Here is a 27,440-nt window from a genome sequence, read left to right as displayed (position 1 = left end):
TTTACAAATAGGTTATCGTGGTTATTGCGTTTTCAAAAAAAGAAAACGCAAATTTTCCTTATATGGAATTTTCTCTGATTAATGTGCTTTTTTTTTTTTTTTTTGAAGATTATCTTGCAATATAGAATTTGGACCAAAGTATTTTTAATTTTAAAAAAATGGGGAATTACAGTCAGCATTTACGATCAGCATTTATGAGTGGACAAGTAGTCACATGTGACATTAATTTCCTTCTCTAACAATATTTATGAGCTCGCACAGGGAATTTCTAACCTCTGCTAATAACGGGCAACATTGAAAAAAGCTTTGAAAACTGTGTGCACTGTGAAGTGTGAGATTCAATTCACCACATGAGGGGTTGGAACCAATTAGGGGTGGTTGAGACCATCTATGAGGAAGAATGCGAGTTTTCCTCTACCTCATCCCCTTCCCCTTCACCATCATTTTCTTCTTCCCCTTCATCCCTCCACTCCAGAGTTGAGGCTTGGTAATTATTCCTTCTCTCCATTTTTTCAGTTACTCTCTTATCTTATTTTTCATTCCCCTCCGTTTTTATTATATAATATAGCGTTCCATGTATAAAGCTTTTTTTAATCATATCTTTCTCATCATATTGAAAAAAATAAATATTTATTATTCAATTAGGTCTCTGAAAACCGGGCGTGAAACAGACATCTTGATACGTGTTCAAGGAACATGTTTTCGTCTGCACAAGGTCTGTTTATAATTCACCATTGTGATTTTCTGTTTAATCTGCTTTTTAACTACTAGTACTGGGTTCGTTTTGTCCTTTATTTGTCCTCGCTCGTTTTTTTTTTTTTTTTTTTCCTCCAAAGATTTCCTATGCATAATAGCTTTGTAGTTAGGTGTTAGGGTGTTTGTTTTGGACCAAAACAATACCAATAATCTTAGAAGGAAAGTTATGAGTGATGTTAGTTAGTAAAATGTTTGGCTGATATTCTAATTTGCTTATTTGGGATTACTGGCGGCTAAAAGTTAAAACATGATTGTTCCTAACTGGTGCTGAATCTCAAAACCCATAACCATTAACATTGTTAAAATCAAATAAAGTAATAGAAAAAAAGGATTTGATCAAACCAAACAGAATAATAATAATAATAATAATAAATTAATAATACATCTATTTCGTGTAGGGACATTGCTTTAATTAATTAATTAATTCCATCGAAATAAGAGCTACACTGTTTTTTTGGCTGTTAATGAAATTATAGATCATTGAGCACTTATTATGTTCTCGAATTTCAGGATCGTGTGGTGTCACAAAGCTCATACCTAAAACGGCATCTGACGGAAACATCCAACCTCACTCTCTCTCCGCCGTTAAACATAACGGCCGGGACCTTCGCGGCCGTAGCTGAATTCTGTTACAACAGCAAAGTCCAAATGACGCCGACAAACGTCGCTTCCATCAGAACGGCGGCGGAGCTGCTGGGAATGACGGCGGCCGGAAACCAAGAAGGAGGAGAGGGCCTGAGCCACGTGGCGGAAACGTACTTCCGCGGAGTTATTGGCATTAACCAAGAGTACGCGACCATGGTTCTCCGTTCGTGCCTGCCTCTGCTTCCAGACGCAGAAACGACGGCGTCTCTTGTTAGCAGATGCATTGAAGTGTTGGTTTGCGGTCACAGTAACCTTTGTGCTACTCGTATAGACGACGTCGTGGTGGAAATGCAACCCCAAGATTTTGAAGCCGTAACTGAATCCATAAACAGACGGTTCGGGAACCACGACGTACTCTATGAAATGGTTGATTTGTATCTTAAGGTACGCCTCAAATTAGTGTCTTAACTCATTTCAAGTCAGAGAAAAAGAAAGTAGGAGTTTTTTTTTTAATTTAATTTTAAAATAAAAAATATTAATTTTAACTAAAATAATTAACAAGTATTTTTTCGTTAAAATTATAGATAAAATTTATAATGATAATTATAAGGGTTCGTTTTGTCTGCGGCAGATAAGTTATCTGCAGTTATAATATGCATCATTTTGGGCATGCAGAAATTATGATATTTTTGTAATTTTAATTTATTTCAGAGTTATAATAGTCTTTATATTTATAATATTTTTTAAAATTTTAATACCAAAACGACATCGTTTTGAGAATACTAACATAATTGTATCAAGTGCAGAAATATTTTTCCCTACTTATAATATCATTTGTTTCAAATGACGAGTTTGTTTGGGGTTTGAATCTAATAATTATAAAATCTAAGGCTTAATATTAGTATCTTATGACATGAGTTGATTTAGTGATTAATTAAGTAGCTCTACTCTGTTTTTAATTATTTGGGTCAAAACCTTGAGACAACATTATTGTTTATATATGTTGTAAAAATCATTACTGTTTTTAGATTTCGTCATTATATATATGGTATTTGTGAAGGAAAACAAGTTTGGCAAACTAAGTGAGGAACAGAAAACTCGAATATGCAATTCCATAGACTGCACGAAGCTCTCGAGTGAGACCCTAGCAGAGTGTGTTCAAAACCCAAGGATGCCATTGAGATTCGTAGTGCGAGCAGTGTTGATAGAGCATCTCAACACTCGCCACTCCATTGCCTGTGCGAGTGGGCCTCAGCATCATCATCAACATCAACATGAACTCCAATTCGAGAGCAACAGAGAACGACAACGTCGTTCCTCGGAATTAGATAATCCACTGACACTGAGGGACCTCCTCCGTCACGACGCTGCGCTGCGCGAAACGGCACAGCTTAAGAAAGCCATGGATTCCACGAATGCTCGCATTCAAAGCCTGGAAAAAGAGCTTAGGTGCATGAACAGGGTCTTGCTAGAACGGAAAGCTGAGGATGAGGAGGAGGAAGAGAGGAATGTGTTGGGGTCAGAGCGCTCTGCGAGTTTCCATTATGTTGAGAATGGTAGAATAAAGAGGGATGAAAGGTGGTCTGCTTCGTCTTCAAGCATTCAGTTTGATAACAGAATATTGGAGAACCGTCAAGTGGAGAACCATCCAAAGATGACAAAGACTTTTCGACATAGGTTGATGACTGGACTGAAGAATGCATTTCGGGTGCCAAATTCACGAAGCTCCATCCACAGAGAAAAGATTGCAGAAAAAATGTAAACTTGATGAAGGCTTCTATAAATATATATGGTATATAGTGAGAGGGGATCATTCCTAATTATGTATCGTCCTCGAAATAAACTATTTCTTTTTTTATAAAAGAAAAATTAATTAGGTGATGGATTGATCTTTTGAGTTGTTCATAATTTAAACCGTTTCAAGGTCTTATAATCTATCAGACTAGACAACTCAAGTAACTTCTGTTACAAATGTTTCACTTTTTCAAAAACCTTGATTAACGTATTAGGCAACTTAAGATCCACTAACAAAGGCTTAGAGGCTGTTTGGATCCTCTTATTTTTAAGCTAGAAGCTACTTAAGTAGCTAAAGCTAAAAAAAAGAGCTTAAAAAAAGAAGCTAAAAGCTGTTTGGAAATTACATAAAAACTTTAGCTTAAAAATTACTTAAAAGCACATATTTTAAGAAAATTATCTCTCTCTATCTTTATCACTCTTCATTTAAAAAAAAAAACACACTCAATTTAAAAAAAACAGATAAGAGCTTAAAAAAAAGCTCCTCCTAGGAGCTTTTAGTTTTCAGCTTTTTTCTTCATTATTAAAAAAATGGTTTTTCGTTATAAAAGTTTTTTCCAAAACCTGTTTGGCCTAGCTTATGCTTATAAGGAGCTTCTAGCTTAAAAAAAGAGAGTATCCAAACATTAACTCAACTTCTCACCAATAAAGGCTGAGCTATTCATAAACCTGAATCTGATTATGAAACTAGGATGATTTTAGGTTCACAAAATCCACAGGTAGAGTGAACAATGCTTGAAGTTGCATTGTTGTACGAGGTCACCGATACCTTCGCGCCACAAAATTGATATTACACGATGCAATTATATTAACCTCCTTGCTAATGTTACCTTCAAAAAAGAAGAAGATATATATAACTTTCATCATTATTATCAATTTTTTTCTCATTTTCTTTTTTATTCTCACCATCAAATTAAGACCTATATCTCCTTACATGATCAGTTTTATGATCCCTTTTATGCAATATGTTTTCCCCATATTTTCTTCCTTCTGCTACCCGGCTTAAGTCATATCAAATTATTATGTAAATTTTATGCTTATCTCTTTCTTGGTAAACATTAAATAGGTAGGATCCTGTCATACTATATGAATGTCATCATAAGCAAGCATGCAGCGGTTTAAAGGGACAAAATATTTTTTTATATTGTTATAACTTACAAATAAATCAATTTGAATTGCAACTTTTATATATATTATTATGACTATTTAAATTATCTTCATAATATTAAAATTCATATTGAATTTTAAAAAAAGAGTAAACCAATTACGTACTTCACAACCATCAGAGGATGGTGAATAAACATATGACATGTAAATAAACACATGATCACATACACGAATTCTAACTATGCCAATATTATGTTGGGCCATTTAAATAATTTTTAAATGTGTTTGTTTGTGATAATATTATTTGAATATTTTGTTCATGGACAACTTTTAAGGCAGTGTAAAATTTATTTAAATATATATTGGGAATTTCGATTTATATATATTGTATAATTGTGAACTAGTGCTTTTTTATTGTGATTTTATCACAATTGTGCTTGAATAATGTTTATTTCGTGAACCTTTTGGCAGAACAATTTACAAAAATTTTATGATCTTCTACAAAGTTAGGTTTAACTTTTGTTGACTTTAAGGATGGGTATCTTAGGCAGAGATATCAAGACTTATTAATATTTTGTGATCAAATGTTATTATAAGAACATTTGGACGATGATATGGCATATTATTGAAGACTTTGGTACTTTATTTCATTTTGTTGTACTGAAATGTTTTATATATAAAAAAAATATGTTATTAAATCTCAATGGAATTCTTGACATATTCTACATTCATTTTTTTCATGCAAATTTATTAGGAATAAGTTATTCTGTTTACCTTTATTCTGCTTACATTTGCCTATTCCTTTCAACACCGTTAGATTTCAATCTCATCCAACAATTAATATTTACGAAATAAAATAAATTTTTTTTCCTCTTTCTGTCTCCTCACTTCCTTCCATACCCTTTCTCTCTATTGATGACCCTTGCCTATTCTTTTTCATGCGTTCTTAATCTAATAAATTTAAATTTTAGTACATAGTAATCCGTATTCCAACAACCATTAATGTTTAAAATCTAATATATTTTTGGATTGCTGAATTTGCTTTGTCATAGTAATGAAAAGCACATGACTTACGGACTTCTGATCTTGTTCATCTTTAATTTATCTCAATCGATATTATCGGTTACTATGGCAATTGCATACTCAACTTCTGTCACCGTTATAGATCTACTAAACAAAAAGAGCAGAATCATTTTTAATGTCAAATGTATTGCCAATTGTAGGTACTGAAAGAGGTTCATATACTTGCTTCGATGTGTTTATTTTTTATTTTTTATTCAATAATCTTTTAAAAAAATTCTCACACAATCCAACAACAAAAGTAATGGATTTGTTTCATATGACTCTTTTGTTACTAGTATGGTTGGATGTGAAATTCCCAGAATTTTTTTCGTTCATAATATGTTTTGACTTTTGGAAAAAATTGAGTTGTGGATAATGAGGTTTTGGAGGAAGTGAGGTTTTTCTAATGATGATCGTCGATGGTATGTGTTTTTCGTTCCCTGAATTTTCTGTTTTGGTGATCGACAGAGAGAAATGGTGTGGGAGGAAGTGAGGAGAAAGAAAGAGAAAAAAATATTTATTTTATTATATATTTTTATCTATGTTTTCACATTTTATCGGTCACAAAATATAACATATCATGCACGATATCACTATTCTTTGAGTATGGTTTTCTACATTATTAAAGTGCTTGAGATATATAGTCCCACATTGGTTGTATGTGCAACTAATGTGGAGTTTATAAGGCCTTGGGCACTCCCACCCTTTGAGCTAGCTTTTGGGGTGATGTATCCCAAGGTTCTTAACATGGTATCAGAGCCTCGCCGTCCCCCACTTTCTCTTGTGGCGTTTCTTAGCACAGGTAGGCTGGGCCTGTTGCATTGTCCACTCTTCAAGCCCAATGGGCTCTCGTGTGAGGGGGCGTGTTGAGATATATAGTCCCACATTGGTTGTATGTGCAACTAATGTGGAGTTTATAAGGCCTTGAGCACTCTCACCCTTTGAGTTAGCTTTTGGGGTGATGTATCCGAAGGTTCTTAATAGTAATATCATTTTGGACCCATAAGACATATTAAATTAATATTGTTTGCCGTAAAATGTGGTCGTTATTCCTATCCTATATTTACCTCCCGTTAAGACTATGATTTTGTTGTAGATATAAAAACTGGTAATAGTTTCTCTTAAACACAGATTATTGTCACATGCAAAAACTATTTCTTTTATTTATTTATGAGTTTGATGTTTCTCATTATGGTACATCTCGAACAACCCACTAACATATTTTTGTCAATAGTTTCTTCATGTCTTTTATTCCTATGTATTAAAGAAAAGTCGGATATATTATTTTTTATTTAAGGGGATATATTATTTTTTATTTAAGGGGATAATGTTTCTCATGATATAGGAGATAAATTTTATCTCTTACATACACGTAAAAGTATACAAGTCTTATATATATATTTTTCCTTTTTTTCTCCTCACATGAGCCCTACATATTTTTATATATGTGTAGGGAATAAAATTATCTCATATTACATAAGAAATATTAATTTCTTCGTTTAAATAGTACAAGACTAAAAAATAGTATAAAACTAATTATAAATGATGATAAAGTTTACAATACATTTAGATATGATGAAAAAACAGTGGAAATTATATACAACCCAACAAATAAGAGTATAAGTTACCATGAATAATATCAAGACAACTAATAAGATTTTAAATCTGTTTAGCTAAGGTATTGGTTAACATGATTTGTTTTATATATGAGAAATGTGTTTCTTATGTTTTCTGAAATAAATTGTCTCATGCAACAACAAAAAATATGTGAAGGTCATGTGAAAAGAAAAGAGAAAAAACAAATATGCACCCTATATACTTTTAAGTATGTATAAGAGTTAATTTTATCGCTTATAACATGAAAAACATTAATCTCATGCTATAAGAGAGTAGTTCTCTCAAATTATGGATATAATTGTGAGGCATACTTACTTATAAAAAAATATGAATTACACAAAAAATCGATAGATATATAAAAAAGAGAACTGCTCTTCAAGTTCAACAATACGAGAGTAGTGTTTTCTAACATGTAAAGCATTTTATGTACACATCTGCATAGATAAATTAGACAACTGAGTCGCAAAATAATTGGGCGTGGCAAGTCTGGACCGCATGAACGTCGTGAAAAGTGAGATCCACGCTTATTAGTTATTACTTTAGTGCTGGACGCATTACTTTCGAGCCCACCACTCACTCAGTCGAGAGATTCTTTTATGGATTTTGTCACACATGTAGTTTCTGTAATTTAATAAGAAATAAATTTAGTCAAAGTACTATAGTTTACGGGCAAGTTAATTTGAGTACTTTCTTTCTGTATAATTAAAAAAATTAATAAATGAACAATACGTTAAGTACCCAAAAAAAATCTAATACATTATTAGTTTATATCAAATAGTAATTTTTTTAATTATATCACTTATTTATAAAAATGATAATATATGTTAATTATTTAGTAGTTTAATCTATTTAAACTATGCTATACAAAAGAAATTTCCACTTACTATTCACAGTTGTTTTCTACTGTAGTATGTACTGTGTGTGCACAGCAGGATACAGATTAATTTAGGGTGTTTGCAGATTAAAATTGGATTCGTTTTAAGGGCAAAAAAAGTAATTGATCTAGTTTAATCGTTTTTCTTATAATATTATTCAATCGACTTGATTCAAAATATAACTATGATATATTTTAATTTAAATAGTCTTTAGATTGCATCGGTTTTTTTGTTAGACTTAAACAGTATTTATCCTTTTAAATAACACAACTTATATCATTTCACTCTCACAAAGAAGTGGGACTCACACTTTTATTTTTTTGTCAACTCTCTCTTCCTTTATCTATCTCTTTTTCTCTCTTAAAATGATATAACTTTACATTCTTTAAAATGACACACACTTTATCCTTTGTTTAATATATAAATGATCTAGACCTTTCTCATACGAGATAATAGGCTCAATCGAAGAGAGGTGCAATAAGCAAAACATAACATTACTTAGTAAAGAAATTATATGTCTATTCCATGTAATTTGAGGATCTCGCAACATCCTAACATATGGAACCACCTGCATGCCACAATATCTACAAGGGCATAGCTTAACTATGCATCTCGACCACAATGTCACCAACGAAAGCTACCATTCCCCATCAAAAGAAAATTAACACTCTATATTAAGGTGACATAAATAAGGCACTTATTTACTATAAATACATAAGCATTAAGTTAAGGTATGTTCATCTTCCCATCAATATTTTAACAAATTGAATTCTTATTGACTTAAGCATGGAGTTCCTTATAATTAGCACCACTCTCCTCAAACTACTCCAAAGTATCAGTATCAATTCAACCATCTCGCCAACCACACAGACAACACATCAGCCCAGACACCCATCAACTATAGCATGCTCAATCGTGTACCCCAATAGTTAGTGGACTAATCAATAAATTTATTAAAGTATAAAAATATAATTTCAGTAGAATACAAATTTAAAATTGAAATATAATCTAAAATTAATTGTCGTCTTAGAGCCTGTTTGGATCCTCTTATTTTTAAGCTATAAGCTACTTAATTATAAGTTAAAGCTAAAAAAAAAAATCTTAAAAAAAAAAGCTAAAAGCTGTTTGGAAATTACATAAAAATTTTAGCTTAAAATTTATTTAAAAGCACGTATTTCAAGAAGATTATCTCTCTCTATCTTTATTACTCTTCATTAAAAAAAACACAAAATTCAAGAAAAACAGATAAGAGCTTAAAAAAAGCTCCTCTTAGAAGCTTTTAGTTTTCAGCTTTTTTTTATTATAAAAAAAAGAGTTTTTCATTATAAGAGCTTTTCCCAAAACCTGTTTGGCTTAACTTATACTTATAAGTAGCTTCTAGCTTAAAAAACGAGGATCCAAACAGGCACTTATTGTTCTTACAATATACATATCAGAGAATAATGTATAAAAAAAAGTTCTTAAAGTTGTTTCCAAAAAAATAAAGTTCTTAAAGTATAAATAAGGAAAAATATTTTCTCATATTGCATAAGAATTGAATTTTCATGTTGTGATCCTTCGATTTGCGTGCAAAACTTTTCTTTTATTTTTTAATAAATGTGGGACTCACCACTAATTGAGTCACAACATGAGAATTTAATTATCATGCAACATGAGAAAATCCAACGTCTATAAATAATATTAAAATATCTTAAGAAAAATATTATAGATATATATGATGGGTAAATCAGAAGTTATATTACATAATGTAATATAACTTTTCTACACATACAATTGAGAAGAGAGAGGATGGAGAAGAAAGGAGAGGGAAAAATCAAGGAATGAGACTCACATAAAATTGTGTGTGTAGAAAAATTATGTTACATCATGTAACATAACAAACATAAAACCCATATATAATCTTGATTCAATAAAAATTGTATTAATCATAAATTAGAAGTTAAACATTGATCCAATTTAAATATTTATTTTATTATTTTTTTTTAATTTTCAATTAATTTTTTGTTTTATTTTTTAAATTTAATTTTTCGATTTTGATTTAATTCACTCAATTTTGAATACTTCATCTAACACAAAATCTTTTACTTGACTGAGTATCTTGTAGTTTGCACCTACAATACCTGGACACACGTTTTTTTGGGAAAAATGACGTGTCGAACACATGTCCGACACGCGTTCGACATGCAGTTGACTTTTTGAGACACGTTGACTAGTGGGACACGCGAATTTGACTGAATCGGACACGCGGTCAATGTATGTAGACACGTTTTGGGACACGTTTAGACAATTTTTGTTTGTAAAAATTAACTTCACCACCGCCCCAACACCACAGCCCCATTCTCTTCCAAATCACCCTCCTCCCATCTTCATCAACCGAACCACCACCCCATTCCACCTTTAAACGCCGGTCACCCACAACTCCATACCCATCTCCACCGCACCATCCCTCATATTCAACCTCTCCTCTTCTTTCACCGTCCCACCCATCATCACCGGACATCATCTTCCCCAAACCCAACTCACAAACCCACCGATTCAGCCAACTCACAAACCCATCTATTGAAAAAGAGAGATCAGAGATGGAGATGGAGATGGTGAAAAGAAACGTTGTTGTTCTTCTTGTTGCGTTGGTTGTGTTTTTTGCTACGATGGTGAGTGTGAAGGGTGATAATTCTGACACGAAGACGCTGGTGAAGGACAGATGTACGATTCTTTCACTACCATTTCTTTCTTTCTTTCTTTCATTACCACATGATTCAAATTAGCAAAATAGAAATTTATATAATTAAATTTCCTAAATAAAAACTGAATAAATTTATCAAAAATAAAAATAAAAACTGAATGTTAAATCATTTGATTATAATTTATTTATTTTAATTAAATTCAGTACTGATTTAAATATAATTTTTATATGTTACTATACATAATATATATATATATATTTTTATTTTTTTTTGATAAATTTATTCAGTTTTTATTTAGGAAATTTAATTATATAAATTTCTATTTTGCTAATTTGAATCATGTGGTAATGAAAGAAAGAAAGAAAGAAATGGTAGTGAAAGAATCGTACATCTGTCCTTCACCAGCGTCTTCGTGTCAGAATTATCACCCTTCACACTCACCATCGTAGCAAAAAACACAACCAACGCAACAAGAAGAACAACAACGTTTCTTTTCACCATCTCTATCTCCATCTCTGATCTCTCTTTCTCTCTTTTTCAATAGATGGGTTTGTGAGTTGGCTGAATCGGTGGGTTTGTGAGTTGGGTTTGGGGAAGATGATGTCCGGTGATGATGGGTGGTGAAGGGTGGGACGGTGAAAGAAGAGGAGAGGTTGAATATGAGGGATGGTGCGGTGGAGATGGGTATGGAGTTGTGGGTGACCGGCGGTTAAAGGTGGAATGGGGTGGTGGTTCGGTTATACTTTTGCATCTTAAAAATACTATTTAATATTAAAACGTGTCCCAACATGTCAAAATTTAATATTTTTTAAAATTAACGTATCGAAGTGTCGTGTCGTGCCCGTGTCCGTGTTCGTGCATCATAGGTTTGCACAGGTTGTTGTCTTTCAAATTTTATGATTATGAACCCAAAAAATGATTAATATAAATTTCTATTTTGGGGGAAAAAGTCTCTAGAAAAGGAGAGAGAAAAAATAAAGATCCCACCGTCTTAGTCTCTCATGGCCATTTCAATTTTCATGTATACCTCTGCTCAACATTGCTCAAGAAGGATTTACGTTCACGTCTCTCTTTCTGGCAAAGGAGAGTTTCATTTAAGTCATTAACCTTAAATATTTCCCATATTCTATCTGCAGATTTGCTCTGTAGATAAAGAAAATAACAGCTATTGAAAAATAATAATGCAGCATAATTTAACTCTCAAAATATTGTTTTGAGCTTTATTTCTCCGTAGTTAACCACTATCACAAGGTGGCAAATTCCAACAATTTTTTATTTTTTTTTAATCCCCGACTGTTTTTATAGCATTGAATATTCACACAATTCGCAGAAAGCTTAAATATAAATATTTCCATGGAATGTTAGCCGTAACAGAAAACGGTTACGCGGAGAGATTGCGCAGCCCGAGCTTCGAACATCACCTACTCAAATTTGCCGCCTAATTCTTCTTCCTCCGGCGGAGATGAGCACCGTGAAAGCGCTGAGACCGCCGTGTAGCTCAAAAATGTTCCAAAACGCCGAATGTGGACCGTCGGCGATGTCTCCGACGCCGGCGGCGGAGAAGCTAGGGTTTACCAAGCTCTGCGGAATCAATGTCGTTGGATCGTACCGTAGTTGCGGAAGCTTAGTTCTTCACGGTGACCGCACGAGATCGAACTTGTTGAAGCCGATTAAAACGAAGGAGGAAACCGGCGCTTCTTTGATCGTCGATAACTGTAGCCGCAAATGCTCGGGGAACTGGTTGAAGCCAATTAAGGCAAAGGAGGACTCCAACTCGTCTTGGATTGATGACCGCGCTGCATTCTCTGGTACTATTTTTATTTTCAGATTCTTTTTCTCGCAAGCTTAAAAAGCTTATCGAGATCTGGAATCTGAAATTCCCTTTCTAAAATTCTTTGTTTGTACTTTGTTTATATTCCTGTTCCGCTTTTGTAAGTGTTTAGAGTCACTAGGTAATTTCAACGAGCTTCGTTATACCGTAGAAGACCGAGCGAGAAGGAATTGAATCATTCAGAATCTTTGACCTTTTACAATTTATTTTATTAAAAAAAAATTATAAAATGCCATCTTTTTCCATATAAATTGGTTACGCGTTCAACGATATAATTATTAGGAAAGAAAGATGGCGAAGAGATTCCAGTTGAACCATTTAACATGTACAGCTCAGCTAAGTGGGTCATAATTCAGTGCCGTGTAGCTAATAGCAACCTTATCCATGCCAGTTGGCCAAACAGTCAACTTAACATCGATGCATCTGTTCGCCGAATTGCCTCTATTGCCATTTAAAAAAAAAAAAAAAAACAGAGAGAACAGATTCGTGAGTGGTTCTTGCGAGCTGATAAAGGCCACCTAGGTGACTTTTGATCTGCGAATCATAATCATAAATAATAAAAAGAGCGGTAAGTATTGTAGAGTTGTTTCTGTTTTGCTGGTTTTTTTATTTCTGCTTTTCGGCTTCATCTTTTTAAGGTTTAAGGCTTGAATGGTCTGAGTCTTCTGGAGTTTATATAAAGCGTACGCTTTCTTTGTGAAATTCCTGTTTGAGTCAAACTGGATATCTCATCGACTTCGTTGAAATATGGTTTAAGGATTGACCCATAGGTATGGGAAGTTGACTCCCCCCCCCCCCCCACCCACAACAACCCAATTTAATGTCTAGCTAAGAAGTGATTGAATATATGATTATAGTTGTTAGGGTTCCAATCTTAACGAATTTATTATCTAACTAGGTAAAAATCTCCACCAGATGTCAAATATTGGGAAGTCGACAAACATTTTGTGGCATGACTGCCCAATTCAGAAACACGATAGGCAGCAGCTACTTCAACAAAAAGGCTGTGTTATATGGCTAACTGGCCTCAGTGGTTCAGGTTTGAGGAATTTTAGATAGTTACTGTCTCTGCTTTAGTTCATTTAAATCAAGCAAAATTAAGAGCACAATCGTGTGCAAGAATTGAGTCCTCACTTCCTTTTTCTCTCTTAAATGCCTCCTGGATTCTAATGGTGATTTGGTTTGTAGTTCTGGCATTATATGACTTTTGATTTAATGTTGTCTGTTGTCTTACAAAGAGGGCGAGTATGGAATAGCGGAAAAGCCTCTCTTGTGTGACAGAAAGGTCATGGTTCGAAAGTATCAATTCTCTGTTTCTTTTCTTTGATCTATTTGTAACCACATTTCATAATTTTTTGCCTGATAAATGATACACGAAAGTCATGAAAGAGAAACAAATTACTCTTCAAAATTTTACTATTATATAGTATATAGTAACATTGCTGCGGACTTAGACTTTTGTTTTTAACTGAACTTGACATATGCATGTGAGATTGTATAAAATACTAAATGGTCAAGATTCAAAACTAAGATAGATCCATAATAGGCGTTTACAATCCTATAACACATACTTCTAATATTTTTTTCCATCAGATGAATTAATTTTATCCCCTATATGGAGGATGTATTTGTGGTTCAAGCTCAGCTTTAGTTCATACTTGTTTATGTGAAATCAAAGCTAAACTTGTTTTGGCCCTTGATCAGCTACCCAGTCAGTCAAAATGAATTTTCTTTGCTTGTCAATGCTGTAAATTACATAATTTAAAGTATAATATAAGTTATATCCTTGTCAAACTATGCTTACTGTTGCTTAGCTCTGATTCAACATTATGTACAACTATCAGCAGCTAGATTGCCAATGAGCAGCTGTTTTTAATTCATTCTCTAGGTGATAATATGAAGATTAAAATCTGAACAAGTTAACAAATGTTTGTAATAATATCTTGAAAATGTGTAAATTGTAGCGTGACATTGGCTGAAGCAATTTATGTTTGCTATCAAATATAATTCTACAATGAAGGAGATGAAAGCTTATTTTTTAGTTTCTTCAGATGTCAGGATATACTATTACTTTTCATTCTTCTTCATGCCATTACTCCCTCCCTCCCTCTCTCCCTCTCTCTCTCTCAGTAGTCATTACTGACTTTAGGTAAAAGCACTCTTGCATGTGCTTTGAGTCGAAGCTTGCACTCCAGAGGAAAACTGTCTTACATCCTTGATGGTGACAATATTCGGCATGGTCTAAACCGTGATCTTAGTTTTAGAGCAGAAGATCGTTCAGAAAACATTAGAAGGGTTGGTGAGTTTCTACTTTCTATAATATGCGCATATTTATATTTCTTTTGTGTGGCTTCGTAAAAGCTATCCCCTGTATCTTCCAGTTATATTGTATTATTTTATTAGTAGTCTACATCATGATTTAAAAACTTTCAGGTGAGGTGGCAAAACTCTTTGCCGATGCGGGTGTTATATGCATTGCTAGTTTAATATCACCCTACCGAAAGGATAGAGATGCTTGCAGAGCACTACTGCCAAAAGGAGATTTTGTTGAGGTATATTCTTATTGTGGTGATCCAAAAATAATGCAGGTGGTTTGGCATCTGCTATTAGGGTCGTTTATGATTATTGAACAAGAGGTTCTTGATGGCTATTATAACGCTCACATGTTGTAGGTTTTCATAGATGTGCCGCTACATGTGTGTGAAGCTAGGGATCCAAAGGGACTCTATAAGCTTGCTCGAGCTGGAAAAATCAAAGGTATCCTGGTATAAATTTTCACATTACTGCTTGCAGTTTAATTTTGGTATGATGTACCCATATTGTGCAATAATCAGGTACTGGTGCATTTGTTATTTAACTATATTACCAGCCAGTTAGCCATATGTATCGTGCTTATTTTTCTTCTTTCTTATCAACATTGTGGAGTGATGCACCAAGAGCTGGCTTAGAATCGTGTGTGCATTGTTTTTGGGTTTTTAGGCCTTTTATTTTTCTCAGTGACAGTTTTGTAATTTTATGTTTTTTTGTTTTAATTGCATTTTAATATTAAGTAAAAGGGTGTTTAGACTCCTATTCATGATTGTTGAACATTTTATTATTTTGATAATCATACTCAAGAACAAAAGAGTTTCTCTCTTAAATCGTAATTTTGTGTTTAGCCTACTTTATGTGCGTTCGACATCATGGAATATCAGTTCTGCTAATGGGATTGTATTATTTATTTGGTATTCTGCAGATTTCACTGGTATAAATGATCCATATGAACCTCCGTATAGTTGTGAGGTAAGTATTTGTGGCGCTGTGAATGTTAGTAATGTTATAGTGGAATAGAATAGCAAATGAAAATTATTCTTGCACACTATTTTTACCCCGGTTAACAATGTCTCAATTATTGGAACATTTATCTCAATTATTGGCTAACAAGTTATATACTTTGATTAAAAAAGAATCTGTTACTGATAAGCTGGTAAGAGGTTATTAGTCCATTAACTAATCTACGCACCTTGTTAACCTATAACCAATTCATCATTAACCAGTGTAAAAATGGTGTGAAAATGTTGGTGTGCAAATATTATTACTGAATAGTAAATAGATACCATACTTGTAAAGAACCTTGGGATACACCATCCCAAAAGCTAGCTCAAAGGGTGAGAGTGCTCAAGACCTTATAAACTCCAGATTAGTTGCTCATACAACCAATGTGAGACTATATATCTCAACACGCCCACTCACGCAAGAGCCCTTTGGGCTAGAAGCGTGGAATTGCACAGGCCCAATTTTTGGTTTACCTTTTTGTGCTTTTTATTTTAATTCCACTTGAAAGTGGGGGTCGTGAGGATCGAACTCATGATCTTATAGTCACTCAAGCTCTGATACCATATAAAGAACCTTGGGATACACCAACCCAAAAGCTAGCTCAAAGGGTGGGAGTGCTCAAGGCCTTATAAACTCCACGTTAGTTGCTCATACAACCAATGTGGGACTATATATCTCAACAATACTGACCTATAGTTGAAAGATTTTAGTTCTCTTTGTGTGGGATCCAACTCAGGGAAAAACTGTTGTTTCTGGACTGGGTATATTATTCCATTTCATTTTTATTTAATTTTTTCCTTTTCTTTGCTATCTCTGATCTTAAATGGAGGGATATGGGCTTACAATATAAACCAGATTTCATAGTAACCCAGTCTGTAGCTTTTCCTTTGAAATTACTATTGAACTTTCGTGTCCGGATTCTTTGTAGTTGTTCTTCTGTTTTCCATTTAATTGAGCCCTCTTTATCTTGCAGATCGTATTACAACAGAAAGGAGGTGACTGTAAGTCTCCTAATGACATGGCAGAAATAGTGATATCCTACTTGGAGGAGAATGGATACCTGCAGGCCTGACTTTGCTTTTTAAGGGCCTTTTTTTTGTTTGCCTTGAAGGGGCCTTTCTTGTAGTATTTATATGGGTTTTATTAATTTCATGTTAAAGGAAATAAGTTATCCCATGTCATAGAGACAAATTTGTGGGCTCCACCAACTGAAAAAAGAAAAGAAAAAAAAAAAGATGACACAATTATCGAAGGGTGTATAGAAGTGAAAATTTATCAATATAGCATGAGAATACTTTTTCCCTATTTATATTGTGTGTAATATAGTTTTTGGCACAAAAAAAATCTCTCTCCAGCAGCAAGGAAATCATCGTTTCCTGCAGATCTGCTTCAAGACTAAATAAATCGGTGGAGCCATGAGGAAGGACTAGGAGTTGGTGCTGATTGGTATATAGCACATAGGAAGAAAGGATTTAGTGTGTCTGATTTGTATCTTTATGTCAATTATTGGTTGTTATGGAATTGTATAGTGCTTGTGAAAATTTGTTTGCTATCCTATGTAATGCGTAACAGTAATTAGAAATGATGCTAGGAATCCCTGTCCTTGACATTTGTGTGTCAATAGCGAATGGTATATAAAACCGTTTTGAGATGCCAAAAGTAACCCAGCAAATGATTCTTCATAATTAATAAACGTTGGCTGACTTCGACAATCGAGAAATTGTGTGTAGAAAGCCACATCTTTGAACTAACAAGAGAACAAGGAGTTATACTTGGGAAAGTTGACAGGCTATTGATTCAAAATGCATGTAATGTATGAGAAGCTACCTTTCAAGGAGATCTTGAGTTTAGGGAACTTACAGAATTGGTGAACCTTTTTACTTTCTAGGTTCTTGGCTAGTCGTGTTCAAGTTTGAACAGAGAGGATGAGCACAGAGCGAACTTCGTTTCGCCTTTTGTTAAAGAGAGGAGTGTAGCCAGTAAATGCGGAATCAATTGTGAGGCAAAAGAAAAGGAGGGCAAAAATGATGAGAGAGAGGATGTTTCACTGAGAGTAAACTGTTAAAAAGTAGACATGATTTGAAGAAAACAATTACGCAAAATATCAGGGTTCATACTTCATGCCTGCTGTTTTCTAAACCCTGTTTTTTTTTTCCTCCACCGATTACTCGATTAATGGGAGCGGGCGAGTAAGACCACAAAAGACAACAAAACTCTCCTGTCTTTAGTGAACACTGAGGCAGTGTTTGGTCAAAGGTTTATTTTAGGAACGATGGGAAAGTGTAGGTGGATATTGAAAAATACCAGTTTGGTTTAGGTTTTTTCAAGAAATACCAGACAAATAGGATAGATGGGAAAATGACTTTTGTGTTGATTTTTGGATGAAATTCACTGTTACAGAATACCACTTGAGATGTGATATTGTGAGATGACTGGGGAAGTGAAAAAACAGGTGCAAAGTTTCTCCCGAACATAGATTTTGCATATTTAAATAAATTTTTCTGGTAATATTTGGGTCAACCAAACAACTTTTTTTACATTTTCCTATCAAACTCATTTTTCAACCATTTTCCTATCAATTACATTTCCCTAGTAAAAAAAATTTTTCTCTCGAACCAAACAGTACATGAAGCGTAACAAACTAAGCCGGTATTTGACTAATTAGTTTGGAAAAATGCTGGGGTTGGTAGTTTGAACCGGTTGGTAGTTTTATGCTTTCTTCTCTATATCCAGAAAAAAAATATATATATATATATATATATATATATATATATATATATATATATATATGTGTACGCACCAGTATATCACCCTAGCAAATGGCAGATGGATCAACAAAAACGCTTCCATAATAATTCATCCCATACTTTTGAACCTTATGTTATTTGATGATGACAGTTACGAATATGAATTTCACCATCTTCTGCCTCTAATCCATTGTTGCCGTGGACTAAAGAACACAGTTAAAAAAAAAAAAAAGCGTCTAAATCTGTATTAACCCAAAACAGGCTTAATTAAAAGCTAGGGTCTAGGGACCTAATTTAGGCAATCATAATACAGTGTTAGCTTACTAATGTGATGGGTAAAACAAGGGCTAATTCTTCTTTAGCGTGATATTATGTAGCAGCAGCGAAGATATCAAATTGCAGAATATGATAAAGAAGCGAAACATGTAGTTATTGAATATCCGAGAATAGTTTCAATATTACATCAGAAAGAGGCAAAGAACATATCACCTAGTCTTTGCCTATTATTACGAATGGAAAAAAAGCAGAGCACAAATGTCGTGGTTATGGACACCGCAGCAGAGGTCACAATGTCGAAAATGTGAGACCATCGTCGCTCTTGCAAAGCCCAAAGCGTTTTGACAAAGCCAGCAACACCTTCCACCACAATTGCTAACAAATGTGCCATACTTTTGAGCAATATTGCAACGCTGAGAAAAGGAAACACAATAATAATAATAAGGGGAATTCAGGATGGTTGCTTTGGGAACTCGCAGCAGATAAAATAGACCGTTGCTTCCACGATGCTTCCTAAGCTTTTTATCTTATTCAACGTTGTATTTTGGAAGTTGGTCTGGGCAAGGTTGGTACTGGGCCAGTTACCCATAATGTACTTGATTTGGTGAATGAGAGATGGAATTACCAAATCATAAGAGTTTATAAACTCTCAGTTTCTCATTGTATAATTATAATTCATTTCAATCACTCTTTTTTTTAAAATGTGAACTGTCAAACACCTAATGCTGATCATTATGTCAATAAGAATAAAAATCTTTGTAAATCTTTAATAATGAATTTTACGTTATTATTATATTGGCTCATGATCTTCCTTTTGTTGGATATTTTAACTACTTCAATGAGAAGAAAAAAAAGAAACTGAAATTTAATTTTTTATAATGAGATAATTTAATATTTTTTTAGTAAAAGAGGAAAGTTGACTTCATTATTAATTCAATTCATTATCGTTTGTATTTTTTTTCCTTATATAAATTTTATTTAATTATTTTTCATAAATATTAATAATATCAAATTTCATGTGCAATTAGATAATGATGTTATTCTACCAAAAAAAGTAATATATATTATAAAATTTAATAATTGAAAACATAAGCTTGCCTTACTTGAGAAAAAAAAGTATTAAAACGTCTTTTGTGATTGTGATATGATAATAACTATTTTATTTTGCATTCAATACTTTCGATTTTTTTCTTAACCAGACACGCGTTGGAAAATGTCTAAAATAAATGATAATAAATAGAGTTGATAGTAAAATTATATATATTTTTCTTATTATTGAAGTTTGTGTTTTGTTAACTTTATTAAAGAATGAAAATAACGTCTATTATTATTCATCAAATCATCCTAATTATTTAGAAAGAAAATATTAAATACTTTTAATATTTTCAAGATATTAATGCTTTTTACTTTTTATAAATTATATTTTCCTTTACATAAATCCTAAATCACACTTAAACAAAACTCTTTTTTCCTGAATCACTTTTTGAATGACTTGTTATAATGACACTCACCTAAATAAGCAATTAATGTTTGATTTGATTTCCAACTAGTACAGATACTCACTTAGCTTTTGAAAAAAATCATCAATGGACCCCAAAAAAACCCCAAGCCCACCGTTGGATGTCCCCTCGGAGCTCTAAAACAAACTTGTGAGGGAACCCTTTTTCTACGAGAAGAAATTAAGGATACATTTAGAGTCAGTTTGATTTCTGCAAAATAGTTTTTTAGCTTTCAGAACAAAAAAATTAAAAAACTCATTTAGCAAGACCTGTTTTGTAAAAAATATTTTAAAAATTATAATTGTTTTTTTATTTTTAAAATCAAATTTAGAGAACATGTCTCTTGTTTTTGTTTTTTGTTTTTGTTTTTAACTTTCAAAAAGAAAAAAGTATAGAAAACAACTGTTTCCATAACTATTTTACAAAACAAGTTTAAGAACAAAAAAATCAGAACACAATCAAACAGGCCTAGTTTGTGAAAATATTGTTTTTATTAATAAATATGAACATATTATCTTATTTTATTTTGTGTTTTCAAATATTCGTACATGGAAATAGTGAAAACAACATTGTGCCTTGGTCCTCGTTAATAATTAAAAAAAAAAAAGGTGCCTTGGTCTTTATAGATAGCAACTGATTTATGTGTTCAGAAATTTCAATTTCTAAAAAGTGTTGAAAACAAATAGTAAATAAAAATTCTTCACAAAATCCCAAAGGGTGGCACGATTGACAGAGGAAAGTGCCTCAGCCCTCAAGTATTAGGTTGCACGTTAAATTCTTGGAAAGACTTTTCAAAAAAAGTAACTTTACACTCTAAACTTTGGTGAGGGATTAGTATCACCCTACCTCGATATGCGATTAATTTCAATGAAGTGCTAACTCTAGAGCTGAATTCCAAAGGCAAGGTGGCTAATCTCTCCTTGGCCAACAAGATTTTAAAAGATTTAAAAGATTAAAAAAAAACAACGTTCTTCACAACTAATTTATACTTCTATAACTTCATTTTTTTGGTGTACAACAAGCTCCACTAACAAATCAGAAGAACTAATCACCGGGTACACATAAAACTAGCATCGAGATGATATTCGGAAGACAATGTTAGTGTTGATATTTAACGTGCATCTCCTTGGCCATGGAAGGTAGCCACCTCTCTCCCCTAATCTTTTTCAAATTTTCAACTCTCTCTTCCTCTCTCTTAGCTGAAGCTTTTGCTGCTGCAACTTTAGCTTCAAGTCTAGCCAATGACTTCTTGCATGCATCATTTGCTGCAGCCATTAAATCTTTCCCATCAACAGCAACAGATTGAATCCGTCTTTTAAACTGTTGAGGTCGCATATAGTCGTTAAGATAATAACTGACAATATATATATATACGATAAAGAAACAACATGCACAAAGATATCTTAGAGTAAATAACTATTAGACCTTCTTTGATTTCTCATTAATATCTCCTCCAGGAAGTATTCTAGGTCGTTTCCTTGGTTGTTGGGGTTCATCTGCAGCCATGTACATATAAGCCTAAATGGTTAAGCCACACATACAAATCCAATTTGGTAATATCTCAAGATAAATCATAAAGTGTATAATTTTTTTAACCCCTTACATAGTATTTTATTTATATTTAAATTGAAAGGAAGAAAAGAAAATATTTTGAATTTCGATCAAGTAACTCATTGAATGGAACCAGATTGTGTAAATGTAAAATATAAAAGCTGCATGGCAAGATGTTGCATTGAATCCAACCATCAAGGTTGTGTTTATATCCTCAAACCAATAATTTGTGAGAACATATCAAAACCAGTAAACCAGTTGGTTACAACTTTACTCAACTTAAATGGTTTTTCTACAAACCTGTTTCTTCTACTTACCTAATTATACAGTCCATTTGGTAACCTGGACCAGTATTGTGGTTCATTTGGTCAACCAGCTCTGCCGGACCAAAGAGCCATAAGTTATGGCAGAGACCCCAGGCATGCTGCTCTGTGGCTAGTGAGTAGTAAATAGATTATTGACATGCAGTATCACAAAGCAATGTAAAATAACTATAATCTTCTGAATTTTGATGTCAATAAAAAAACAAAAGATTGCAGATTGGAAAAAGAGATGCATGGGATGCTGATCTGGATTCCACTTCTTAACAATGGGCACTGGGTGCGTGTGCACTATTCTGAAAAAGTAGTACTTTTGCTACCAGCACCAGTAGCTGCTTTTACCCAGTGCAGCCTTTGCATATTTCAGAGAAGTTTTTATATGCATGTCAAGAACACTGGTGATTGGTGTGACCTACTGCCAGCAACACTACAATAAAGCCAACTGACTAAAGCAAAATAGGAACTAGCAAAACAATCCAAAATCTAAAATCAACCATTTATAGACATAGCAAACAATTGCAACTGATCTTAAGCCAAGAATGTACTACACAAGGTACACTTACCCACATGATCAAACACTATTCCCGGTTGAGCATGTTTAAACAAGCGAATGCCGCATTCATTGATGTTGGTATCCTCATCCAGGACGAGGAAAGGTTCTTTCACTATCTCTATTGTATTTTCCATTATGTCATTCAGAAGCTTTTGTGCCTGTCATAGAACATCCACGGTATAAATCATCAAATCGACAGACCAGGAAAAAGGGATAGGGACAAGGGGTACAGCACATAATACAAACTGATCAGTATTCCATAGCAAAAGTCCAAGCAACACTTGTAATGATGAACAATGATTTGGAACAGAAAATAAAAAAATAAAAGGTGCTGCAACTGCAACAAAGCATGCTAGATGTTCAGAATGTGAACCACCCACAAACCTAAATTTAATTCCACTGACAAAAAAATGGGAACTTTGTAACAAAATCTGTATTTTATTATGTGGGCGTAGCTAATTAGAGTAAAGGGCCAATTCCTAACATAATTTAATTTTTTTTTTTTAATCTTAATTATCAACTTCAGCAAACACACACACGAACACGAACTTATAAGCAGAAAAAATGATGAATTTAGAAGGAGACCTTGAGTTGGTAGTGCTTAATCTGTTGGGTCTTGGGTTTGTGGTGTCGATCACCATCATCATCACCATCACGGTGCTCATTTGGGTCACTATGTTTGGTAGCGGAAAGGCCATTCATGAAGGAAGAGATGTAGGCGGTGGTTCCGGCGACAGAATCGATGGCTGCCCTCCATGCCGCATCACCGTCTTCTTCACCACTGCTGCTGCTGCAGCAGCCATGGCTGGGTTCTCCTTCTGCCATTGTTCATTTAGCTGTTTCATTCACTTTCGCAGTTGCTTCAGGAAGCACTGGTAGCAGAAGATAATTGGGCTTTCCTAGGGCTACGGCTTATTAGGCCCATTCACAGTCTAACTGGTTTGATTTTATTTTATTTTTGATAATTTTTTATAGCAGAAGATTATTTTTTATTTTTTATTTTGTTATCTAACTGGGAAAACTCTCTTGATTATTATAAGGTAATCTTTCTATTGTTGAAAAAGTAAAGTGACGTCATCCACTAAACCAATAAGATAAATTGTCATTTTTTTTTTTTTTGTAAATATAAATTGTCATTTTGGTCTTTGAAAGATTATGTTAACGTCATTTTGGTCCTTAAACGATAATTAATATCAATTTAATTTCTGAATAATGAAAAATGATATTAAAATTATTTATTTGGAATTAGATTAATTTCATTTCTTATTATTGAGATATTAAATTAACCTTTTACCTAGATGCTAATTTATTAAAATAATAATAATCAATTAAAAACAAACATTAATTCATAAGGCTCAAGAGGGTTTTAGGCTAACTTTTGTTTAAAGTAAATTGAATTTTTACGGCTGATTTTTTTTAATCAAAGAACCTCAGTAAATGGATTTAAAAGAAAAATAAATAAATTGGAAAGCAGATAAATTAAAAACATCAGCCTACATTGTAATTAGTGATATAAGGGAAGATATAAATAAGCCAGATTTTGAGTCAAACTGTTTGAATTGTGCAGTTTACCGCAATCTGGGTACTTGGGAAGAAGCGTTTGGTACAAGGAATTTTTTAAAATTTTAAATTATTGAATATTATCCTAAACTGAATGTAAAAATTATATTTTTGAAAATCGAGATTTTCAGATAAAAATTTTTTTTCTCTACCAAACGCTGGATGTATCCATTTGGGTACATCTTTTTTCTATAAAAAGTAAATTTTCTTCTCATTTAAATTTAAATTTTTATTTTTATTTCATCTTTATCCCAACTTTTTTGCTTTTATGGAACCGATGCACCATGCATAGGTAGCACCAAAGCTTTGCTTGTGTACTGGATGCATTCAAAAGTTTGCCTCTATTACGTATGTAGTGTCCTTCCTCTCCGTGCATTTCAACCGGATGCATCATCTCTACGCTATGAAGCACCCATATTTTGAATTTGTTTTCAACGTATCAGATACGTATCGGAAACATATTGTATAGTATCGATGAATTTATAGTCGTATCGAAAACATATTGGAAACGTATCGAAAACGTCGTGTCGGAGTCGATGCTTCGTATTGTATCCTGACACTTTTTGAATATGAAACCAATATTTTCACTTCCTGTTTCTTATCATGTTCCAACAAAAAGCTTTTGCCATGTTAATACACATCATAATATAGATATTGCATATCTAGTTGGCCACTTAATTAATTAAATTCAATAGCTTTAAACTCTAGTGAAACTCAAATCAAGCATAGTCACCACTCACCACATAAACAAATGATCATGTAATAGTGCAGAGAAAATGGAAATAATTTACAGATAGAAAAATTGAAAAAGCAAACAGAAAAAAAGGTGAGCATGTAATTCTTTTACCTCATTTTCGGGACATAGTTAAGTCTGTTGAACAGCATTTCTCCTTCTTCGTTCTCCAGCAGTGGTCTGTTCAATGTATAAAACTTAACCATTCATTTGCAAGTCTTTGTGTAGGCTGGCCGAAACAAATTTAAAGATTTTTCTAAATCGTAAGTACCCCAATCTAATAACATTTGTGAAGAAAACTATTCGAGGTTGCTTGTAACAAATATCTTTGAATTGAAGAAAATGACACACGAATGAAAAAATTTCCACAATTTTTTTTTTTCTGTCAGGATCTGTACAAATAAGTGTATATAATTATTGAGAATGTATTGGCCTCACAAAGAATCATTTTGTCCCAAGGGTGTTCTCCTTCGCTCTGACCCTCTCCACTGGAAATCACAGATTGCAATCATGTTCTGTTGCTGGCTTGTCAGAATTTCATAATTTGCTTCTGAATTTAATTAATGGAATGGCTTCACAAATAGTATTAGAAAATTTTCATCTTGATTGGTTCCTTAGCTGAGATTAAAGTTTACAAGGATGTCTATATTTTAAGGGAGGGGATCCTCTCATGTGGAAAAGTGGTCATGTTATTTGATCACAACCATTCATTGATGATGAGATAAGAGAGAAAAAAATGTATAATTTTTAAATGAGTGATTGTGATCAAATAACATGATCATTTTTCCACACGAGAGAATCCACTCCCATATTTTAAACACAGTCTGCTCCTCACTTTCTGGGGCGTTACCAATACAATCAATATATGTCTTCAGAGATTTTTTTTTTTTTTTTTTTATTCCTACTCTTGTCTGGCGTGAATACTAGATTCTGCCAATGTTGTCTTTCACAAGAGCATTTCATCTCAGCTAGCCTAGTAGCTTTCTTTTTCTTTTTTATAGTGTTATAATTACAAATGAAAAAATAGAATATAATGGTTTTGTGCATGGACTTTATCATGGCCAAATTTGGCATCAGATTTGGGGTTAGACAGTTAAGAGTTTAGAACATCAAGAACTTCTAAAATGATGATTTTGTGCACAATGTAGAGAGAATAGACAAAAGGACACGGGGAAGTAGTGAAAGAAAACAAACCATATTGGAGAATCAATTGTTTAGGAGATTAGGTTGAATGTTAAGAGTCATAAAGATTTTTTAAAATGGCACATCACATTGAGGTTTATTATTATGGATGCGGTAAAAGTGCTTGCATATAGGGCTACGGTCCAAATGAAGGCAATTGAGGCACTGACACTTCAACTATATATCCTTTCTTATAAAATAAATAGCTTTCAACTTTGAATAAAATGGGATATGGGGCTCACCTCAAGAAGGAAAAAGAAAAAGAAAAAAGTGACCAAAGCTGAGAACGTCAATGTCTTGTTTACTTTTATTTATTTATTGATTGAAACCGAAGAAAACAGACTGAACTTTAATATTTTTAGTTAAATCCATCAGCTATATCTAAAATATAGTTCTACTGATGGGTGCAAATTTGGAACTCTTCTGTACTCTTAAAGTTGAATATCAAAGCAAACCATAGATCCCTTTCAGCCTCACCCACCACGAAACATGGGAAGCAAAAGAAAAAAGAAGATGGAAAAAGCAGAACAAGAAAAGCAAGATGAAAGGCCATGAATTTCAGTATGGCTAATAACCTGTCTCATCCTGTCTGTGATTAATAAAAAAAAAAAAAAAAAAAAAATTGGATTCAACTTCAAGGCCCACTTCAAAAACATGGGGACAAAGAGTTCAAACATGAATTTTGCCTAATGATTGATGAAGGGAAACAAAGACGCACCTAACTTTTCCAATCAAAATCTCCTAATCTCATTAATCAATAATTGGCATGATCAAGAAAAACTAATTAAAAGAATTGGGACGTCAATTTGTAATTGTAACGAAGGATAATATGAGACAAAGGAAAATATTTATTCTAATATTAATTGAGGTGGATGTAGAGTGAGTTCGACCAATAGGAAATGTTAAATAATAATATAAATTATTAAAAAAGTCATCACCTAATATTTTAAAGTGGTTTTGGGTTGAAGTGACACTTATCATGGTATTGTTTCAGGGACCACGAAGTCACAAGTTCGATTCTCATTGCCTCCACTTTCAAGTGAAATTAAGAAAAATACAAGACAAACCAAAAAAATGGGCTTGTGCAGTACAAGGGGCAGACCAACAATGGACTTGTGTCGTATTCACGCTTCAAGCCCAAAAAACTCTTGCATGAGAGAATGTGTTAGAAAATAATATAAATCATTAAAAAAATTATTATCTAATACCTTAACATTTTGGGTTGAAAAGACACTTACTAAGCACATAATTTGGCAGGAACCATATATATGGGAAATGGATGACATTGGTTTTAGGAGAATTTACATAAAACAGCTGCAGGTCAAGTGGGATATAAACATTTTGGGGTAATAACAAAGGTGAGAAGAGATCAATGGTTGGGTTGCCTTGGGAT

General features: G+C 33.2%; 3 protein-coding genes across 5 annotated transcripts; 2 read left to right on the top strand and 1 right to left on the bottom strand.

Moving 5' to 3' along the window:
• The first annotated feature begins 350 nt into the window (after positions 1 to 350).
• Positions 351 to 3,103, top strand: LOC133308854 (BTB/POZ domain-containing protein At3g49900). The gene is made up of 4 exons (XM_061509575.1): positions 351 to 487; positions 646 to 715; positions 1,267 to 1,785; positions 2,402 to 3,103. Exons 1-4 carry the CDS (start codon positions 351 to 353, stop codon positions 3,101 to 3,103), a joined length of 1,428 nt encoding a protein of 475 aa, XP_061365559.1.
• Positions 3,104 to 11,847: 8,744 nt separating this feature from the next.
• On the top strand, positions 11,848 to 17,221 carry LOC133308858 (adenylyl-sulfate kinase, chloroplastic-like). 3 transcript variants are annotated; one of them, XM_061509579.1, is made up of 7 exons: positions 11,848 to 12,288; positions 13,210 to 13,350; positions 14,461 to 14,610; positions 14,745 to 14,863; positions 14,984 to 15,068; positions 15,547 to 15,593; positions 16,600 to 17,221. In XM_061509579.1, exons 1-7 carry the CDS (start codon positions 11,943 to 11,945, stop codon positions 16,696 to 16,698), a joined length of 987 nt encoding a protein of 328 aa, XP_061365563.1. In that variant the 5' UTR covers positions 11,848 to 11,942; the 3' UTR covers positions 16,699 to 17,221. The 3 variants fall into 3 exon arrangements, with proteins under 3 accessions (XP_061365563.1, XP_061365564.1, XP_061365565.1); XM_061509580.1 differs by lacking the exon at positions 11,848 to 12,288 and adding an exon at positions 12,741 to 12,879; XM_061509581.1 differs by lacking the exon at positions 11,848 to 12,288 and adding an exon at positions 12,743 to 12,879 and having other exon boundaries at positions 13,227 to 13,350.
• A 3,739-nt stretch (positions 17,222 to 20,960) lies between these two features.
• On the bottom strand, positions 20,961 to 23,446 carry LOC133308865 (uncharacterized). The gene is made up of 4 exons (XM_061509598.1): positions 23,158 to 23,446; positions 22,583 to 22,730; positions 21,574 to 21,644; positions 20,961 to 21,468 (listed from the first exon to the last, which is right to left on the bottom strand). Exons 1-4 carry the CDS (start codon positions 23,395 to 23,397, stop codon positions 21,247 to 21,249), a joined length of 681 nt encoding a protein of 226 aa, XP_061365582.1. The 5' UTR covers positions 23,398 to 23,446; the 3' UTR covers positions 20,961 to 21,246.
• Between the last annotated feature and the right edge of the window lie 3,994 nt (positions 23,447 to 27,440).

This window comes from Gastrolobium bilobum, unplaced genomic scaffold, assembly GCF_033153095.1.
Source record: "Gastrolobium bilobum isolate Gb01-03AN ecotype WA unplaced genomic scaffold, APGP_CSIRO_Gbil_v1 utg5503, whole genome shotgun sequence".
Classification (NCBI taxonomy): domain Eukaryota; kingdom Viridiplantae; phylum Streptophyta; class Magnoliopsida; order Fabales; family Fabaceae; genus Gastrolobium; species Gastrolobium bilobum.
The sequence above is the reverse complement of the archived record's forward strand: the minus strand, read 5'-3'. Positions and strand labels throughout refer to the sequence as shown.

What these genes read in the sequence shown, in the direction of transcription:
- LOC133308854 (XM_061509575.1), top strand. Translation starts at nt 351, where the DNA reads ATGAGGGGTTGGAACCAATTAGGGGTGGTTGAGACCATCTATGAGGAA. An exon ending in CATGTTTTCGTCTGCACAAG is followed by an intron (nt 716 to 1,266) that starts GTCTGTTTATAA and finishes CTCGAATTTCAG; the next exon opens with GATCGTGTGGTGTCACAAAG. An exon ending in TGGTTGATTTGTATCTTAAG is followed by an intron (nt 1,786 to 2,401) that starts GTACGCCTCAAA and finishes GTATTTGTGAAG; the next exon opens with GAAAACAAGTTTGGCAAACT.
- LOC133308858 (XM_061509579.1), top strand. Translation starts at nt 11,943, where the DNA reads ATGAGCACCGTGAAAGCGCTGAGACCGCCGTGTAGCTCAAAAATGTTC. An exon ending in CAAAAGGAGATTTTGTTGAG is followed by an intron (nt 14,864 to 14,983) that starts GTATATTCTTAT and finishes CACATGTTGTAG; the next exon opens with GTTTTCATAGATGTGCCGCT. An exon ending in AACCTCCGTATAGTTGTGAG is followed by an intron (nt 15,594 to 16,599) that starts GTAAGTATTTGT and finishes TTTATCTTGCAG; the next exon opens with ATCGTATTACAACAGAAAGG.
- LOC133308865 (XM_061509598.1), bottom strand. Translation starts at nt 23,397, where the DNA reads ATGGCAGAAGGAGAACCCAGCCATGGCTGCTGCAGCAGCAGCAGTGGT. An exon ending in TTAAGCACTACCAACTCAAG is followed by an intron (nt 22,731 to 23,157) that starts GTCTCCTTCTAA and finishes GTTCTATGACAG; the next exon opens with GCACAAAAGCTTCTGAATGA. An exon ending in TTAATGAGAAATCAAAGAAG is followed by an intron (nt 21,469 to 21,573) that starts GTCTAATAGTTA and finishes CGACCTCAACAG; the next exon opens with TTTAAAAGACGGATTCAATC.